This window comes from Thalassophryne amazonica, chromosome 8 (assembly GCF_902500255.1).
Source record: "Thalassophryne amazonica chromosome 8, fThaAma1.1, whole genome shotgun sequence".
In the NCBI taxonomy this organism is placed as follows: Eukaryota; Metazoa; Chordata; class Actinopteri; order Batrachoidiformes; family Batrachoididae; genus Thalassophryne; species Thalassophryne amazonica.
In genome coordinates, this window is record NC_047110.1 from 99,027,221 (window position 1) to 99,048,040 (window position 20,820).

Consider the following 20,820-nt stretch of genomic DNA (forward strand, 5'->3'; position numbering starts at 1 on the left):
ATGTATTTATTTATATTAGAATGAAACAATAAAAATAAGAGTCCACATGGTGCATCATTTGTTTTTAAAATGCTTTTAAGAGAGATGCAGTTGTGCTCAGAAAATGTCATGGCAATGTTGAGCAGATTCCATGATCATCATTTCAAACAAATGGATGGAAGTGAAGGCTGTTGGAAGGTGCAGTGACTTTGCTGAGATCTGGAAGAAGTCCCAAACTGTCATCCTCAGCTGAGAGGAAATTGGTTTGGATGTTCAGGATCAACCCAGGAACCACCAAGCCACAGGCCTGCCATTAGCTGGAATCTGCTGGAACACTATTACTACAGTCAAGTGAGTTTTATATCACCATTAAATGAGAGACTGGCGTCCAAGAAAGAGGCCCCTGATCCAAAATCGACACCTTCAAGCTCCAAAAAATTTGCAGCCAACCATATAGATCAACAAAAACCTGGAGGAACATTTTATCATCAGATGAGACAAAGATTGAGTTGTTTGGCCATAGTTACCAGAGGCATATGTGGAGAAGTAAAAGTGAGATATTTTGATTGAATTGTGCTCAGTCTTCATAAAATTTGGCACGAGTTATCAAATGATTTTTTTTCTTTAAACACAGTGGCTTAGTGGTTAGCACTGTTACCTCACAGCGAGAAGGTCATGGGATTGATTCCCACCTGTGGACTTTCTGTGTGGAATTTCATGTTCTACCTGTGATTGTATGGATCCCCTTTGGGTGCACCTGGCTTCCTCCTACATCCAAAGACATGCAGGGTAGGTGGATGGGAAACTTCAAATGGTCCATAGGTGTGCGTGCAGGTGTGAATGTGTTTGTTTGCCTATATGTAGCCCTGCGACAGACTGGCATCCTGTCCAGGGTGCACCCCACGTCACGCCCTATAACTATTGGGATAGTCTCCAGCCCCCCCACGTGACCCTTAATTGGAGTAAGCGGTTGAAGATGAGTGAGTGAGTGAATGAGTGGCTGGCAAAGGTGAGTGGGTGTGGCCTATTTCTCTGAATTTACTATAGCTAAGATGGATAGATAGATTTATTTCAATCTAATCACAACTCAAAACAAAAACAAATAATCAACATCAGTGATAAACAAAAATTAAAATGACCAAAAGGTGTAGACAAGCCTTTGTCAGATTAGGAATGTGAAAAATGAGTGACCCCTAGTGGTCTGTGAATATATTGGTAAAATATTACATTTATATTAACCTCTTAAACCCTAAAGTCCCCAAATTTGGGGACTTGCCCTGTTTTGGAACATTTGAACACTCATAACTAACCAATGCTGACACCAACGTACACTTATTATTCATCAAAATGTCAAGCAAAGTCTCCTCTACAAGAGTATCCACTTCAATCACATATCAACTAACCACAGCTGAAATGCCAAGCAAATAAAGACATAAACCGGAATTCATTTTTTGGGAAAAAAAAAAAACCCTCATTTACTCCTACCATGTATTATTTACTTTCAATTTTTTTGCATCCACAACATCCCCTAGGACCTGTCTTTTAGCTGATCCAAACTTTTGCATTTTTGACCTTGTACAAGCTGAGAAATAAATCATAATATATGGGTATATTGTTGTGTGGGCCGCTGAAGAGGAGGTACTGCTGGCCCACCACCACCAGTCGGCGCCCTGCTTGGAGTGCGGGCTTCAAGCATGAGAGGGTGCCGAGACAGAGAGTGACAGCTGTCACTCATTTACACCACCTGTCACCAATCACCTGCATCCCTACAAAAGCCGGATCATTACTCCACCTCCTCGCCGAGAAATCAACTACCGTGAAGGTAATTCTCTGCTGTGATCAAGTATTAACTAATTGTTCTGTGTGCAGCCGTATTCCCGAGGATTCAGGGTTTTTGGATTGGCGTGCAGTGAGAGTCTGCGACGTCTTCGCCTCTCACTCCATCCAAGGAGCCACTGTCAGGAGCTGCACGGGTGATTTTGTATCGGAGGTGGAGGTTTGCCCTCCTCGAAGATCTGTAGGAGAAGGATTACTGGGTGTGTGGATACACACTCACCATCAACTGTTTTTCATCTTCTGCCAGCAGTACCAGGGTCTGCAACAACCTGGGGACTCAGGACTTGGCGGCTCCGGTGTTCTTCAGGCCATTGGTGGTGGAAGCTGTGTGGGTCCCGGCTCTCCGATCGCCAGAGGTCTCCTATCTTCGAGCCTGCCAGCACGTCACCTTGTGTTCAATTGGCATTATCTTTATCTGTATCCAGTTGTGTGTTTCACAACATTAAATTGTTACTCTTTGTCTTATCCATTGTCCGTTCATTTGCGCCCCCTGTTGCGGGTCCGTGTTACGACACCTACCCAACATATATGATTTTGGTGAAATAGGCTCTAGGGCTTAAGGGGTTAATATTAGAGCTCTTAGTGCTATCCTGTTGTCCTACATTCATTTTATTGCACCTGCATGAATAGTAAATGTTCACCAGGTGGCAATAGTGCTCCATTCCAAGAACCTTGGGACACAACGTGGACCTCCTGTTGCTTCTAACTTATTTTTAAATTTGGTTCTCCCAAAAAACACCTTCAAATTCTAATAGATAGTATCCTATGTGTGAGTGAGTAAACAAAGCTATTTGTAAAGCTGTCACAATAACGTAATTTGTAATGTACTACGGGAGTGGTAAGCAGACCTATTGGTTTTGGATATTTGGGAAGTTAGGTGGGCCGCAAAATTTTTTTTCTTGGTTAAGTGGTCCTTAGTGTGAAAAAGTATGTGAAACACTGGTGTACCCACAAGGTTTGCTTATAACACCTCTCCTTATAGTTGCTGTCTCCTCATCGAAACATATAAATGTCACATCGTCCAACCAATAGTCGAAAACCAACAGACTCAACATTGACTGACTGTTAGCAGCATCACCATAAACCACTAACTTAAACCACTTATGTCAGTTACTCTATTTTTGAAAAACTTTTTCAAACTATAAATTGTATTGTGTTTTCAATTTGCCCAGATTTGTTCCATAAGTTCACCCCAGTTATTGAAATACATTTACTTTTATATTAACTCTTTCCCTCATTTTTAAATTTTGTATTTACTGCCTTCTTTAACAAACATGTTAAGAGTTTATCATGTACTTTATACATTAGTTCATCAATTTAATCAAAAGAACTGTGTACCAGCTGTAGTAACATCATATTCCGGGACTGTCCTGTTGCCAGTGGAAGTGCCTTCCACAAAGTGAAAAGAACTATGAAAGACGAGGACTAACTCAGAGATTCTTCCGTAAAACCTCAAATCATCAACTACACAGTTTAAATGTGAACACAGCTGAGTGTTCCAACAGGACAGTGACCTGCTCCCAAACACTCATCATTATGAAATGGATAAACCAGCATAAAGATTTTGGAATCATCTTCCCAAAGCCCTGACCACAACCCAAGTGAAAACATCTGGACTGTGGTTAAAAGTCAGGTACATCAACTTAAAAAAAAACAAACTAAACTAAATTAAAACAACAAAACTATTTTTATTGAACTCTGCCAAGAGGAATGGTCAAATATTCAATCAGAATTCTGCCAAAAGCTTGTGGGTAAAGGGAAAGCTGTTAAGGAACATTCAAACAAATATTAGGTGTGATTTAGATCTTCTAATTTCAGAAAATATAAAATAATAAATAAATTTTATTGGCTGTTTTTATTTTTGTTATTACCAAATGTAACGATAGAAATTTACAAATAACCAGTCAAATGTAATGTGCAATGTGACAAAGAAAAAAAAATAGATATGTAAAACAAGATAGATTAATTCACTGTATAGAACAACATAATAAATAAATAAAAACTAATAGATAAAAAAAAATAGAAAGTAAGTAAAAGTATATTGTTAGTTATAGACAAGAGTGGAAAACTCAATCATATATTTCTGAAAACTTAAAAGAGTTCATTAAAATTCTTGAAAGTCCAAAGCTGTCATGACATTCATGTCCATGGCAGTATGCAAAAACTGGCGAAATTAACTTTCCAGCCCATAATTTATATTTGAATAATAATAATAATTATTATTATTATTATTATTATCTGGTGGAACAGGCTTCCATAGCCACGTCCATAGCAACCAAATACCTCTGGACTTCCTTGTTGCTGTTGCTATAGTTACAAAGGATGATAAGCCCCGCCCTCTCGGCTGGTTCAGATTCCTGCAGTCACTCACAGTTGGGGATAATTGGAAACGATAAAGCTCACCGAAAAACTGGATAAAAACAACAACAACGTCTACAACAGTGTGGTGTTCCGAACCCGAAGTTTTCACTTTTGTTCCACTGGTACGTACTTTCCCTCCCACATTAACTGCTAACTTTGGGAAACACTTTAGCTAATTCTTCTTGTCTTACTTTAGTTAGCAGCTGATACAAGCTGACGCACCTGCGAGCTGTTTCCAGAAATAAACGTTTAACTTGTTGGCTGTAAAATGTTCCTGGACGCAAAAGTACAATGTGTGTCAGGAAGTTTCTTAAGAGTAGAAAACTGGTCTGTCAGGAAGGAAGTGATTATTTAATCTTGTGTCCACGTGTTTGTCGTCGTCGTCGTTGTTGTGGTGTGTGTCTGTGAGAGAGAAACAAACGCTTTGTGAGTTTATAAATTCGTGTCAGCACAAACAGCGTTAAAATGGTTATAGCTGCTTAAACACTCTGTTTACAGTGGGGGGAAAGATTAAGCCACCTGTTAAATCTGAAATAAGTCCATATTCACACGTTGGTCGACGTTAATCTTCATCAAAACGGATTCTCTGCAGATTTTTGTAAGGCTGAAATGATTACTCAACTAGACCACTGCGCTCATAGAGCGCAAACCTCCGCCAACACTAGTTTCCATTTACACAAAATTTTACCTCTGGGTACCTCAAGGTCAAAGTCCTGTTAGAAGTGGCTTTTCATAAGCTAAATTAGATGTGATCAAATGTCAGGAGTATGTATGTAGTTAATGCACTTTTTTGTTGTGTTTTTTCAACTTTTTTTGGTTTGTGAATTCTTTTTCAGATATTTTTCACAGAACATTGGTTATCTCTGCTATGCACAATTTGTCATTGCTTTTTGGCACTTGGTTTGCAATTGATAACTGGAAGACGGACAAACAGGTGCAAAATTGGAACCTTCATCCAATTTTGGTAAATCCATAACAGAAAAATGAGTGATTGAGGCACTTTTGATTGAGATATATAATGTAAACTGTACACCAGATGGACTTTTCAATATTAAATTAATTATATTAATGTCACCTTACCACACCTAAACTCCATTTCACATATTGTAAAGAAGATGCTCCTATCTCCTTTTCAATCCCAGTCATGTTTATATATATATATATATATATATATATATATATATATATATATATATATATATACTATTTCTACCTCATTTCTTATGTCTTGTACTGTTACAAGTATTGTTATTGTTGTTATTATTATTATTGCTTATCCTTGCACATGCTGTTTGATGAACAATTTCCTCTACTTGCTCCCACCTTGTGTTTTTTTTTTAAGACCTGATTTAACATCCTCTGTGATATCAATAAAGTTTATCTTTATCTTTAAATTCATTTGAATTTAATATTGAAAAGCCCATCTGGTGTATATTGTGTAGACACTAGTGTAGTGAATTGTTCATTTGCACAATTTTGCCTGCAGGTAGCATCTTTTAATTTCACAATATTGCAATCTGTTGTTTTGAAATCTTCAACTTCGCAGTAGCTGAAAAGATGTCCTGCTAAATCATGTTGTTGTGCAAAGACTCCCAACAGATAGGTATCATTTATGTAAAGTTATGCCACAACGGTTTTTTTTTTGGCGTGTGTGTGTGTCATTCCATAACCTTCCCTTATAATGACAGTGGAGCAGTTGACCAACTGTTAGTCAAGTATTTTCATCATTAAATTGCACTGTTTATTATGTTTCAGCAAATCCTTTATTTCACAATGTCACAAGATGACTTTGTCAGTGTGCTGACCAACAAGTATAAAGATAATAAGGTTACGGTGTTGTAAAAGTGTGCTGTGGATCTGAGCACATTATTAGTACCGTATGTAGCTTGTAATTTTTGTGTGACTGTGCAGATACTGCTCCGTTGAAATGGGGCTTCTTTTGTACATAGTTTGCTAAAGTCAGTTACTGTCATTTTACTTCACCGTGAAGCAGAAATAGTCAAGTGTGGTTGTGTCTGTCTGTGGCAGTGTGTTCTAAATGCAAAGAGCAGTTTGTCATATGTGGTGGGTAAGCTTAGTTGAATGTTCCCTTGTAACATAGGTCTTGTGAAGGTCAAATCAGAGGTCATTGTTTGAAATACATGGTGATATGTGCAAAATGTAAAAAGCTATTTCAGTGTTCACAGATGAATTCAGTAGATCATCATCTTGCAACACAGCTGATGTCAATTTCAATTTATTTTATATATATATATATATATATCTCCACAAAGGCTCTTTAAAGAGCAACCATTTTATTATTTGATGAAGCTTTCTTTTTGTATTTTTTTTCACATTAAATGAATGACTCATTAAACATGTCCATGAAATCAAAGTTCAGTCAATAAGACACTTGCACATGTAGAAGAAGCCCTGCCCCTATTGTGCATAATTTCAAAGCATCCACAATTACTAGAATAGTCCAATTCATATTTTAGTTAATTTTCATATTTTGGGGAGATTATGGTCTAGTGGTTAAAGCCTTGGGCTTGATGCCAGAGGATCCTCTGCTGACATCCCACCCTGACTGGAAAATCATTAAGAGCACTTGGGCAAGGTCCTTAATCCCCTAGTTACTCCTGGCGTGTAGTGAGTACCTTGTATGGCAGCACCCTCACATTGGGATGAATGTGCAGCATTATTTGTAAAGTGCTTTGAGTGTCTGATGCAGATGGAAAGCGCTATATAAATGCAGTCCATTTACCGTTTAGTAATTACTGTCCTAATTATAACATTAAAAGCAATCACATAGTCAACGCAGATATAATTAAATGTTGAAATTACTAAATAAAAAATAATTTAATTATTAGAAGTCCTAATTAACAGACACTTTGCAGCCATTGTTACATAATCTGCTGTTGTGTTTATAATAAATATTTATGTATGGTGTCTTTTTTTTCCTGGTTGAAATGCAGATATGAATGACTGAATCTACCAGACTTAAAAATGTACACATTACTTTTCATGCTATTTTATTTGTCTAAAAATAAATGTCCAAGGTTCATTATCATGTTAATCATGAAATCATCTCATCTGAAACAACAACGGACAAGTTATGGTTTTAGTTTACAGATGAACATCAAAGCTTTCTAAAGAATCTTTTTTTTAAACTATTTTAATTACAAGTTTCCCAAAGTAAGATACTTTTGATACAGAATGTTCAGTAATGAGAAATTAACCCTGAAGTAAAACAGAAAAAAGTATGGATTTTCTTTAGGAAACTGCTGTGTATAAATTAACAGTTTTGATGTTCTTTGTCACATTTCTGTATTCTCTCATCTTCAGTGATTGGCCCGATGCATCATTTCTATTAGATGCGCAAACTACGTCATAGCGCCCAGTGGTGAAAGTTGGATTGAGCTGACCGTTGACCACAGTGAGTTTGATGTCAGGGGATGGTGCATGCTCCCAGTGAAGCTCGATTTAAATTTTTTTTAAAATTATTATTATTTATTTTTTGTGCATTGCAACGCAGCATTTGCACAATGCTTCTCATTGAAAATAATGGGTTTTAGAGCAATGCGTGCTGCATTTGCATGCGCTGTTTGAAAAGCCCTTAAGTCATTAGTTCACTTGCAGTAAATCAACAGGGAAGCCACATGGGCGAATAAAGCGCTAATGGTACAAAAACTAAGCAAACGATAAGAAACCGTCATGAACGACAGCAAAATGAAATGCGGACAAATTGAGGCTTTCGGTGACATTTGTTCAAATTTTTCGACAGTTTAAAAATACTGATGAAGCGCCAGCTGCAGGAACAAGGCTGCACGAAGTTTAAGCACTGTCAACAAAAGTCCAGATTTCTTGTTTCGTTTGGGCTTCGTTGCACTTCATTAACTGCTGTGTGACTGGACTTTAAAGTGGTGGCTGGCAGGTGCTTCACTAATGGACCCAAAATTTAGATATAGTGAAGCTGAAACCTGTTCTCAATTACTGTTTAATATGATTGAAATGGAGAGGAAAAGGTGTTACTGTCAAACATTGACTATATCTTGATAATTGAATTATATATTGAAACATGTTTTTTTTCTGTATGAATGTCTGCTCTTCTGGGATCAACAATTTTTTTTTTCTTTCTTCATCTTTTGTACCTACATACATATGTGTGCTCTTATGCAACTGCTTCAGCTTCTCACACTTGTGCTTCACTCACATAAGCCTAAATGTTACATTAGATTAAGAGGATACTGCCTTGGCAGCATCAAACAGTCTTCGTATTTAATATCACTGCTGCTTCAGTATAGCTGGTGGCAACATGGCACTGGAACCTGGCACCTGGAAGGCAGTAAAAACAAAATATACACAGAGAAAACACAGCACTGCTTTTAGTCATTGTTTCCTGTCACATGGACCCTCTCAGTCATACCACAACTACTTGTCAGTTTCATGGGTGACTTAAAATGTCATCAACATTACTGGGGACTCAGCTTGTTCCAGTAAATTTGCATTATATGTCAAACTTCTGCTGTTATGAGTGAAATTCCAGTTTGTCCCAACTTTAAAGACTTGTATTGTCAAAATATCTAATATATGCTGGTCCTATTTTAAGGCAAAACTTAGCCCTCTGGCAATTTTTTAACCCATATTTTGCCTGAAATGTATCTTTAAACGCCACATGGCAAGATTATGCCCCTTGAGCTTTTTGAAAAGTTGAAATGTACACACTAGTCCCATTTTGTTTGACCACTTGAAAGAAGTGAATGCTGAAATTAAAGTTTTATGACTTAAGTTGCTGGAATCGTTCCTGAAAGAATTGTTTCAGCCTTAGGTTTTTTTTTTTTTTTTTTTTTTGAGGGGGCGTGTATATCCAGTCATCTGTTCTGACAATGCAGAAACTTTGTTGAGTTGCCAGTTTGTTTTAAATGGTAATTCTGGTATTCACTTTCACCATTTTATGGACAATTTGTACATGTTTTTAATGTAGCACTTGTATTGATAATATGAGTGTTATCCTCCACACAACATCTCATGCTGTCTTTCCCCCAGGCCTCATTGACTATTAAAGAGGAGGTTGCTAAGAGATGACAGTTGGTGACATTGTTTAAAGCGTGTGATGTATGGCAGCCTGAAGCTGGACTTTTCCAGGATCTCCTCATTCGTAAAAGACTCTGCAGACAAGCTCACCTTGACTTACATATACCATGGCAGCTTTTAGTCCTACCTGTACCCCGACCTCCACAGGAGCCCAACCTGCACAGCACAGCCACGGAGGCAGTGAGTATGTTGATGGATGTGATCGCAATGAGCAGAAGATTGAGAACAGGGATTTGGGACGCAACACAATCTCAGAGAAAACTCACGAGTTCTTCCAGATGTGTGACATCGACGGCAAAGGCTTTGTTACCCGATGTGACATGCAGGTAAGATTAAAGATGCAGTGCAACTAAAAATTTTATCAGTTAATTTTTATTATTGTTATTACACGTACGTAATCAATTAATCCTTAACTCTGTGTTGGACAGAAATTTTAGAAAAATAATGGCCAGAGCTTTATATGCATTTCTTATCCAAAATCTACAAATGTTTACTTAGTCGATGATAGCATCACTATCTGAAATTCGCTTTCAGCCACTCTTCCATTTCTTTCCAGCTATGTAAACAACAGGTACAGATGGACTCACTTTGAATCAGTTCAGCATTTTTTTTTTTTTTTTTTAATTTACCCCCCGGTATGAAATACACGGGGGTATATAGTGATCAGCATGTCTATCCATTTTCACTTGTTCGCGCAATATATCAAGAACCAGTTGACCAATTTCATTCATATTTAGCATAAGGGTGTACTTGGGTGATCCCCTGATACAAGTCGATTGTGGTGACCTTGAGGTCAGTTTCAAGGTCACAGTAATATATTCAAGACATCGTCATTGCTACTCTTGTTAGCGTGATACATAAAGAACCAGTTGACCAATTTCATTCATATTTAGCTAGGGATGGGGCCGATCCGATCCCGGACCGGTATTGGGTTCCGAAACTGACGTAATTCACGTATCAAAAAATACCGATCCGACCTGCGACATTTTCCGATACCGGAGAAGAGCCACTGTGAATTCTCTCAACTTCTGTTGTTTGCTCTTTGCTTGATTACTGCCCGGCAGGAGGACGGGAGGTGGAGGGTTTTGAAGCTAAGCTGTTTGAGAGAGCTCTCTTCCACAGTGTTCTAGCTGCGGTTAGCGGCAAATTTCTGCTCAGCTCTCGGGTTCAAATTGTCTGTTCATCGAGCACGGATTTTCCAAAAAATTAACTGAATTGTTGCTGAAAATGTGTGCTAAAAAGTTAGCTGCTTCACTGTCCCGGGGCTGTCCAACACTATGAAAAGCAAGCTCAGTGTGCAGCCAAGGAGGAGCTGAACAGAGATTCAGTCCGCTAAAAGGGAAAAAAATTAAAATCCTGTGTGTGAGCGGCGCTGATAATACACTAATTTTACAGTTGAAAGCCTTCGTGTTTCCAAAGTTCAAAATTTGCGTAGCACACACACTGGGCCTCATGTATCAACGTTGCGTACGGCGATATTTGAGCGTATATGGGGTGTACGCCAAAACCGCTGCGCTACTTGGCATTTATCAATGTGGTTGCGCTGAAAATATACACCAGGTCAAGAGGTGGTGTAAATTATACACCAAAATGAACCAGCGCTGGAATCCACATAAAAATGAAGATGATCAACATGATAAACAGTGCCATTATACAAATCAATGCATATGTTAGATAAATAACACTTTCCTGATTATACTACATAATAATCAATACAAATCCCGCTTTTGCGGGATTGTTATGGAGCACGATCTGTGGCTACAGCGCTGACTGCAAAGACAGCGCTGCTCGCCTTTTCTCCAGACTTCGAGCCTGGAGCCAGAGCAGCGCTGAGCTTAACTTTATGTGGCGTGATCGTTTGACAGTGATAATAACAACTGTAGTTTCCTCATTCCCTTAATTCGGTTGTGCTGCAGCCATGTTTTGTCGTCTCCATTCGGTTGTCACAATAAAATAATTACAGAAATACATTTAAAAAATAAAGAAATCTGACAGATTAGGCGTGTCTTATTAATTGAGCGAGCAAATATCCACATGTCAAGAATTACTGACGTGAAAAGAGAATACAGTGGTCCCTCGCTATAACGCCGTTCACCTGTCGTGGCCTCGAAGTCTCGCGGAGTATTTAGTCCAATTTTGCATGCCTTTTTTTTTACATTGTTCTGCGTATCTGTTTATAAGAATCTTGTCGCCCAGAAGAAAAAAGAGCACCAACAACTATTCATAACTGTGTTTGTCACACAGAAACAAACACCTGCTGCAGCCAGGTGTGAGTGGGGAAAAAGGTGCGGCATCAGGATGCAGAGGAGCGATCTGTGAAATATTGGTCAGTCACTATTAATAATTTCTTATGTGTCGACCTCGTTCATTGATCGTTAAAATTAATTTGTTAGTTCTAAATGCCATCATAATTATTTATAGGAAAACTTTCTATTTTTATTTCTCAAACAAATGTTTGGGCCTGAAAACAGTTTGGTATTATTTTCCTACTAAGGTTTGAACTTTGAGATTGTTTACACATGAGAGAAAAGTGAGAAAATGTTCATGCCTGATTGAAAAAGTGTATAAACTGTGTAGTGAGGGGTTTTACAGCTTTGAAACGTATATAATTGTAAAAAATAACGCTGACTACATCACGGTTTCGCGTATTTCAGGCTATTTTTTTTAGAATGTAACTCCAGCGACTAATGAGGGACCACTGTAACACTTTATTGATTATATACTACAAAACAATTGATACGACGGCCGCTTTTGACGCTCTATTGGCATGCGTCGTGATTGGTGAAGTTCTTTTTCATTGCTGTCTTCCTGGCTTCCATGTCGTAAAATGAGGGTGTGTCTGAAGCGGAGTCTGAATATTTATGGGCGTGTTTATTATAATTACGATTGTTTCCACCCGCTGCATTTATCAAGATCACGTCAGGCGTATGCCAGACATGGACAGGTGTGCACTGCTTGATACATGTCACGGCGACTTTGGTTTATTTCAAGTTTACGCTGTAAATTTACGCCACAAGTGCGCAACATTGATACATGAGGCCCACTGAGAAAGGGGGAAAAAAAGAGATGGAGGGAGAGCGAAAGCAAGCGAGAGAGAGAAGGGGAGAGAAGAGAGCAAAACAAGAGGCAGAAAGAAAAGGAGACAGAGACAGAGGACTTCATTTTTACTCTGTAACACTTGTTTTTGCAATGTAAACATATGCCTCCCATATCAATAAGCTCTATTGAAATTAAAAATTGAGGAGAGACAGAGACAGAGTGCTGTCTTTTCTCTTTAAGTCTATAAAAATAAGGCTATAAAAGTCTATAAAAAATAAAAGTACTTTATTCTTTCACCAAAACATTAAATCTAGGCTTTCATCTTAGATGTACCTTCTGGCAAATTGTAGCTGAACTTTCAGGTCTCCTTTTAAAGAAAATCCTCATATAAAATCAACAATAATGATAATAATAATATTAAAGCAAACAGAGCTCTGCTATCGGATCGGAAAAGTATCTGTATTGGCAGATATCCAGATTAATGTATCGGCTCGGAAGTGAAAAATTGTGGATCGGTGCATCCCTATATTTAGCATAAGGGTGTACTTGGCTGATACCCCGACACTTTGAATTACTAATTTTGTGGGAACCAGGGGGATATGTCATCTCCTAATGACTGTTGTTAAATTACTTTTTGTAAGCACAGAACAGCTTTAAACCTGTTGAAGCAATGCTACTTCTGACTTGGCTAAGCTAATTTAACTTTAAAGTGTTTATCATTATGTACTGGAGCTGTTGAAAGTGATTACAAAAACACTAATGTGGTTAAAACCATTTTAACTGGTTGGAAGAAAGCCCCTCACCACCAAGAGCACTGATGTAGTGAGAGTGGACAGCCACAAGTTCATCTGCCTTCATGTGTCATCTGATCTGAGCTGGTCTGCAAACACAGCAGTCAGTGTGAAAAAAGCTCAGAAGTGGCTGGGCTGAGCTGCCATCCCCTCACACAAGCCTACACAGGCCTGGTGAAGAGAATCCTCACCACCGGCATCTCAGTGTGGTACGGCAACACCACTCAGGCAGAGAGGAAGGCTCTCCAGAGAGTCGTAAAAATGGTCAGGACTGAATTTTCATCAATGGACTCAATTTACAGACAACGATGCAAAAAGAGGCCACAGCACATTATCAGGCACCCTCACCAGTCTGCCCACTTTGTACTCCGGCCCAAACACACAGCTTACAGCCTGAGGAAAAGTACAGCAGACGGCATCATTAAGCTGCGTTCACAACGCACGCGACGGTAGCGACAGGTTGCCATGTAATCCTATGGAAGGACGCGTTGTGGCGTCACACGATGGACGCGAATGAAGTGATTTTGAGCAAGTGGTGCGAAATCTGAACTTTTTCGTCTTGTTGTGCCGCGATGACCAATCAGGGACTGGATATGTAGTGACGTGAAGATGTCTGGAGTTTATGGAGTTTATATTTGATGTGGACATGTCCTGTGTCTGGCAGCCAGCCTGTGAGAGCAGGACTTATGATCGAGTTTGAGGGGAGAGTGAGCTGCACCGCAGCAGCAGCTATTTATTTTTTTTTCCCCCCACGTGTGTGCGCGAAAGAATTGTCCGTGAAGATTTTATTAACTACACAGATGTATGATAAAACAAATGGTGACTGGTTTATAACACAATGGTGACAGTCTGAGGGGAGAGAGAGCGAGGAACCATAGCGGCAGCGAGTGTTTTGGTTTGTTTTGTTTTTTTTTTTGTATGTGTGCGTGCGAACGGGACAGGAGTTCCTCAAACTGGGTCCTGGAGAGGCAGAAGTACTGTTGAAAGCGGCAGTCATCCAGATGCAGCTCCTGCAGCAAATGATGAAACTCCCCGAATTGGGAATGTCTCGTGAGGATATTGTGAACCCAGCGACGGCGCCGCTGGCGACGTTTATCGACTTTCCACAACAAATACTACACAGCAACTCGCTCCGTGTGATCAAGGTCGCCATGTTGACTCGATGGCGAGCGGAATGGCTAGCTCCTCCTGTTTGATGACGCAGGTGAATTTTTGCAGCGAAAGTTTCCGCCCAAGCAGAGCGACGCACCGGGCGATGGTGGCACGTCCATCACCAGGCGAATGAAGCAAATTTGTGGTGTCGTGTGCGGTGTGAACGTGGCGTTTACACACAGGACTCCATTACATGAAGTGTTTTTTTTTTTCCGGCCACGGTCAGACTGATGGCATCCCTGAACTCAGAGTAGTGGACTGTTTACAACCAAAACCCACTGGGCAATATTTATCACTCAACTATAACCTAATGTGCAATATTTTATTTTATTCGTTTTGAAATAACAGTCATTGGTGCAATATCTGTTTGATCCATATGTGCAGTATCCACTGTCTTGGAATAACCCCTGTTCTCTATCTTCCATTAATCTGAGACGTGTGTGTATGTGTATATATATATATATATATATATATACACCCATATTAAGCATATACCCATATTGTATTAAGCATTACAATATGGGTCATTTTGCTAGATCATCCTCTGCTCTATACAAACATATCAGTGTATTTATTTTGCGTCAATTGATTGGGCTATTTAGAGCTCCCTGGCAAAGTTTCCCCTCCTTCTGCACACAGTAGACGGTTTATCTTTCAGATGTGGGGTTGCAACAGGCTTTATGTCTTTTGGTGTACATTACAATATTCTACTGTCATCCTCCACTCATATATATCTATAAATTAATGTATTTATCTTGCATCGAACAGTGATTGGGTGACGTTTCTAGTGCCTTGGCAAAGTTTTCTTGAACCGATTAACGGATTTTATTTCTTGATTGCTTAACTATGTAATTGACTGAAAAAGGTCAGGGCCCAAATAATATGCAGAAATGTACCATCGTTTTGAGCACCTTTTTAGATTTTTGGCGCTTCCTATCGATGCATAACAACAAGAAGATAGTTGGGGGAAAAAAAACAATTTAAATTGAACCTAATTTTCTGCTTTTAGTTTGTATCAGTGTCGTATGCAGTGATGTTGAACTGCACATTCAAGGGGTTGTATGTGGCATAAACAAGAGTGAGAGAGTGTGTTATGTTGGAAGATGAGCACATAGAGCTGTGTTCACCCTTTGCCGTGTGGCTCTTCAACAGTATTGTGCAGATTCAATGGGCTCTCAAATGTCCATCCCCACTGTGCCAAATCTTTTGATGGACTTGTAAGCGCTTGCACCGTGGAACACAAATGCATGGTGGATAGGTTGCTTTGATCTGATGTTTATGAAAATGATTGGAAATGAGATGCTGGCAGCGCAGCCCATTTCACTACTGTTTTACATGACAAATATTTGTGTGCCGCCTGAACTGCAGAGTACAGTCTGCTTTTACGTACACATCTCGGGAGGAATAGTAATTAATTTACTATCTTCATCTAAATTTGGCTTCATCTAAATGATGACTGCTCAGGGAAATCTGTCTTACACCATGACCGCCAACAAATACAGCAGTAAAAATGACAAAAGTCAGCTCCCCACACAGTTGTGAGCGCATTAGCATTTCATGAAAATGGCCAGGTTATCAGGTCCATAGTGATTAAAGAGCAGCTGTAGTTCTTGTTTTCGAATAATTTTCTTTTAAAGAGTCCTTGATCGACAGTTTTCCACAGCAGTTTGTTGCAGCAGGTCCTCTCTGTGAGCATTTAACACTGTCCCTTCGATGACCGACTCCCAGGTGCTAGCATGTTTAACTGCAGCACATGTATGTGCAAATAAATCTTCACTTTATATTAAAACTGAAGAAGGCAGTAACCTGTGCCAACAGAGCTGTTTCTAATTGAAACAAGCCAGAGAGGAAAGAACTGCCATTACAGCTCATCGCCACATCACACAAATGATTGTGCTTACAAGTATCAAGTAAAGTAGCAGTTGGAATATCTACAGTATAATAAAATGTCCTTGAGTATTTCTGTTTCCAGTAGCAGCTGTGGTTTGTGTTTTGTTGAACAGAGGTTGAATGGCGAGCTGCCTCTCAGCGCTGAAGAGCTGGAGAATGTGTTTGACACCCTGGACTCTGATAGCAACGGGTATCTTACGCTCGAAGAGTTTTCCTCAGGGCTCAGTGAGTTTTCATCCTCTTTCAGCTTTAAAAATGTTAATACTGTTATCATAGGATATCTAATGTTACAGTCAAGTCCATAAGTAATTTGACAGTGACACGATTTTGTATTTTTGCCTCTGTCCACCACCACAGTGGCATTCACATGAAGCAATCAAGATGTGCTTGTAGTGTAGACTTTCAGCTTTAATTCAAGGGGTTTAACAAAAATATAGTTTTCACTATTTAGGAATTACAGGTACTTTTTATGTTGTTCCTCCATTTCTGATGTCTTGATATTACTAAATGATTGTATTATTTAATGCATGTTGTAAATGAAAAGTAAGTCCAAGATGTGTTCAGGCACTCTTCATTACTGACTTGTCAAAAGGAAATTGGCTGAAGAAGTGATGATTTGTATTCTATTTATTAGATTTAGTGTGTTAAGTTGCCTATGGCCCCTCTTAAAATTCGGGGTTGGGAGTTGGGTTGTTATTGGTAATTAATTGATATTTTTGTTAAACCCCTTAAATTAAAGGTAAAATCCACACTACAACCAAATCTTGATGATTCCATTTCATATTTCAACTCCATTGTGATGTGCAGAGGCAAAATTGTCAGTTTTCAAATATGTATGGATCTGACGGTCTATCTTGGAAGTGTTATGTGTGTACAGTTGTTGGTTTGTTCATTTATTTATTTTTGTTCAGCTACATTTTTGTCAGGCCAGAAGATTTCTGCTGAGGAAGGCGCGGGGGAAAAAACTTTCAATAAAGGCCCTTCAGAGGTGCTGTACCAGACCCAGGTGGAGGAGAACCCAGTGCCCTTAGAAGATGATGAGGAGAAATACTTCCGCATGCTTATGCAGAGCCTCGGAGCCACTCGTCTCTTTGAAGAGTGAGTGTGCACGCGTGCGTGTCAGTGACCTTGTAACGCTGTGCCTGTTGGTGGCTTAGTCTGAGACCGTAATCAGCTGTGTAAACCAGACAGGAGGTGGAAGTTTCCACAGTCAAACAAAGCTGTTCCTGTGATCCCTGTTTGAGCTGCTCTCTGTCAAACTGTGAGTCTTACATGAGACTTTCCGTCAGATTTATTTTGAAGAGAGCACACAGAAATTAAACCGTAAAAAATCAGAAATCAGTCACACATAAAATGTGTTATTTCACACAGCATGACTTTGTTATTGTGCCTGAGGTATGTGTATGTCCTTCACTCTCCTACAATTAAAGATGTCTTGCTGGACTTGCCTTTAGCAAACACCTGTCGCTTAGTAAATGTAAACAGTAGTGGAGCTGGACAATAGACGTCCACATCCTGTTGTCTCTCACCTGGCTGAATAGAGTTGGAGACTGATGTGCCCTCAGATCAGATTAAGTAGAGCAGCACTCATGCTGCCTTTCAGACAACATGGAAGTAGAAAACTACTGACCATCTATGTTTAATAGGGGGGAAAAATCACTGACTCTGACTTAAGGTTAAGTCTATTGTCATATGTCATAAGCAAATCATAATGATGTGAATATTCTGCCTTCTTTCAGTGAGACAAAAAATATAACGCAATGTGCTAAAATATCCTCGGCCGTATGAGCATAAAAGTTTTGACCTCTTAAAATAGGTGATGGTTAGCCATCTTTGAACTTGTCTTCTTGGGACAAGAATGTTCCCTGTGAATTTGAAGATACTTGCAGTAATAAGACTAAACGTATGCTGAGCAAACACAGACGGACGGACACAAAGCCTTTGCAATACCCGATGGCCATATTTTGGCCTCAGGCAAAAAGGAAACGCCCAGTTAGCCAGTAAAAGTGGACACGCATGTGAGAACAGTAAATATAAATAAACAGACAAACAGGAGGAATTTCTGCCCAAACTGGTTAAGTTGGGTATTTCTGGCTCCTTAAATTTTTTTCCAAACCTGTCGAATGTGTTTATTTCAAAGTAAGGCCTTTAAGTGGGACTGATTTTTGTCAGCTTGATTTTCCAATTCCAGATTTCCTCCATAAGTAATTGGGAAGCATAGTGTCGATTTTGTCAGACAAGACTAAATATTTTAGTCAGTGACATTTTTTTTTCCATGACGAAAATGAAGAGGACGATACTCGTCAGTGTTCTAAAACACGAAGACAAAATTACCATGCATTACACTGGTATACACATATAGTAGTTGCCTGCTTCAGAAATAAAATGTGCTATTATTATGGATTTTGGCTTGTTGAATTCAAATATAACAATAACATTGGCTAATTGGCTACTGTTTCCAAGATATTTAAGGTTTACATTTTGTCTACATAATTATATTGTGTTAACTGTAGCGTTTTCATAAAAAATCAAAAACACAGGTCTTTTTTTTAATGTTTCTCTGGCTGTTTATATAATTTTTCACCTGTTCCCTTTTTGTAACACTTTAAAAATCAGCAAAAGGGCAATATATTAACCCTTAGTAGCACAGTAGTAGCATTTCTTAGTACTACAGCCAATCAACAATTTCAAACATTTTCATTCAGTGGCCCAAAATTAGTAAAGTTTGAGTATCTTTATTTCAGAAGCATTTTGGCTGTAATCTTTCTCCATTTTCATCCACAAGCTCTTACACTTTGAAAATGTTTCTGAAATGTGTCTCATTCAGTGAGTTTGTGCTGATGCCGTCCTGACATAAAATCATCAAGGTTGGACGCAAGATATAAAATCCACCACGGGCAGATTTGAGAACGTGCAGGACGCCCACATGTTCACAAAATATATATATATATATTTTTAAATAACGTCTCCGCTTTGTCCTCAGTCTCCTGTATGCAGGAGGGGGGTGGTGGATCATCCCACCGTGTGTTTGAGCCTAGATCTGTAAAGGCCACTAGAATGGACACCAGCCTCTAGACAGTTAACTTACATTTTTCTTACAAACTAGCAACCTAAAAACCTAAACATTTGTATGCACATTTAAGAAGACAACGGCACCAAATTACATTACACGTCACATGACTAGTTAAAATAAATAAATAAATAATAAACATACTGAAGAGTAAATCCATCCAACATGAAAGACAAACATTTAGTGAAAGAGTTTACATTACACTGTCTCACTGTGTTAAGTGTCTGATCAACTCTCTGAGGCTCGCATTAAAGATACTATATATAGAGTTTTTAATACAGCAGCAAATTCCACATCAATCCAGTATCAATTTGTTTTTAACATTATTTATGACAAATATATGAGATGACATGAAATATAAAAATAATGAAATATGAAGTTTATTTAATGTATTTATTATAGCACCAAATCACAACAAACTTGCCTCAAGGCGCTTCACACAAGTAAGGTCTAACCTTACCAACTCCCAGAGCAAGCACACAGGCGACAGTGGTAAAGAAAAACTCCCTCTGATGATTTGAGGAAGAAACCTCAAGCAGACCAGACTCAAAAGGGTGACCCTCAGCTTGGGCCATGCTCCCGACACAATACAAATACACAGGAAATTTTGGGAGTACATGCTGGTGCACGGGACGGGGGGCCTGCAGAAGAAGACAGCCACTCCCATCTCTGGATGGAGCCAGACCTCAAACAGAGAGAAAGAAAACAGAATCAGGTGGCAGAAAGACAACAAATACGGTATAATTTGTCAGCATTAATCAAATGATGGTTCTTGGTCCTGTGAGACATCGGCATCAATTTGACCAGCTAACACTTAGTCAAGGCTCGTGTGTCATACATCACACTGACAAAGTGAGGAACCTTGGGGTAATTTTTGATCCTACATTGTCCCTTGACCGCCACAGTAGAGATATTGCGAGGACTGCTTTCTTCCACCTGCAAAATATAGCAAAGATTCATCCAATCCTGTCTATGACTGATGTTGAGACCCTGATCCATGCGTTGAGACCCTGATCTATGCATCGCTCCCGCGAGGAGCTTCTAAACATCAAATCATCAACACCCACGGACATTACGCCAGTTTTTTTGGTGCCTGCAGCTGAACTGGTTCACTTTTTGGCCAAAAAAGTGAGACGACGGCGGAGAGGGAAATGCGCTGGATCTCTCGTGCGCCTCAGACGAAGGGGCACGCGCACACCCCTACCTGGGATATTTCTCTCCAATGTCCGCTCACTCCACAACAAGATGGATGAGCTGGCACTGCCGATGAAGAAGAATAGAGATTTCTCCTCATCTTGTGTACTGTGCGTCACGGAGACGTGGTTAAATGCACAGACACCGGACTGCGCGCTCCAACTAGAGGGATTCCAGCTCCTCTGTGCAGACAGAGACCGAGCACTCTCTGGTGGAAAAACTAGAGGGGGTGGACTCTGCTTCTATATCAACAACACCTGGTGCTCCGATGTGACTGTGATCTCCCAACACTGCTGTCCCTCTCTGGAATATCTCCTCATAAACTGCAGACTGTTCTACTCTCCACATGAGTTTAACTCTTTCATACTTTGCTCTGTGTATATTCCACCGAGCGCAGATGTGCACGAGGCCGAGCGCGCGCTCGCGGATCAGATT

The 20,820-nt window shown here is 39.5% G+C and overlaps 1 protein-coding gene across 1 annotated transcript in view; it reads left to right on the forward strand.

The window, feature by feature from the left end:
- Positions 1-4,189: 4,189 nt before the first annotated feature.
- The window catches only part of cracr2aa (calcium release activated channel regulator 2Aa), a 44,818-nt gene continuing 28,187 nt past the window's right edge, over positions 4,190-20,820 (forward strand). Inside the window, exons 1-4 of the mRNA XM_034177071.1 lie at positions 4,190-4,298; positions 9,202-9,575; positions 16,235-16,346; positions 17,033-17,219. Of these exons, the coding sequence (XP_034032962.1) occupies positions 9,357-9,575; positions 16,235-16,346; positions 17,033-17,219 (518 nt within the window). The 5' untranslated portion in view covers positions 4,190-4,298; positions 9,202-9,356. The remainder of the gene's footprint in view (positions 4,299-9,201; positions 9,576-16,234; positions 16,347-17,032; positions 17,220-20,820) is intronic.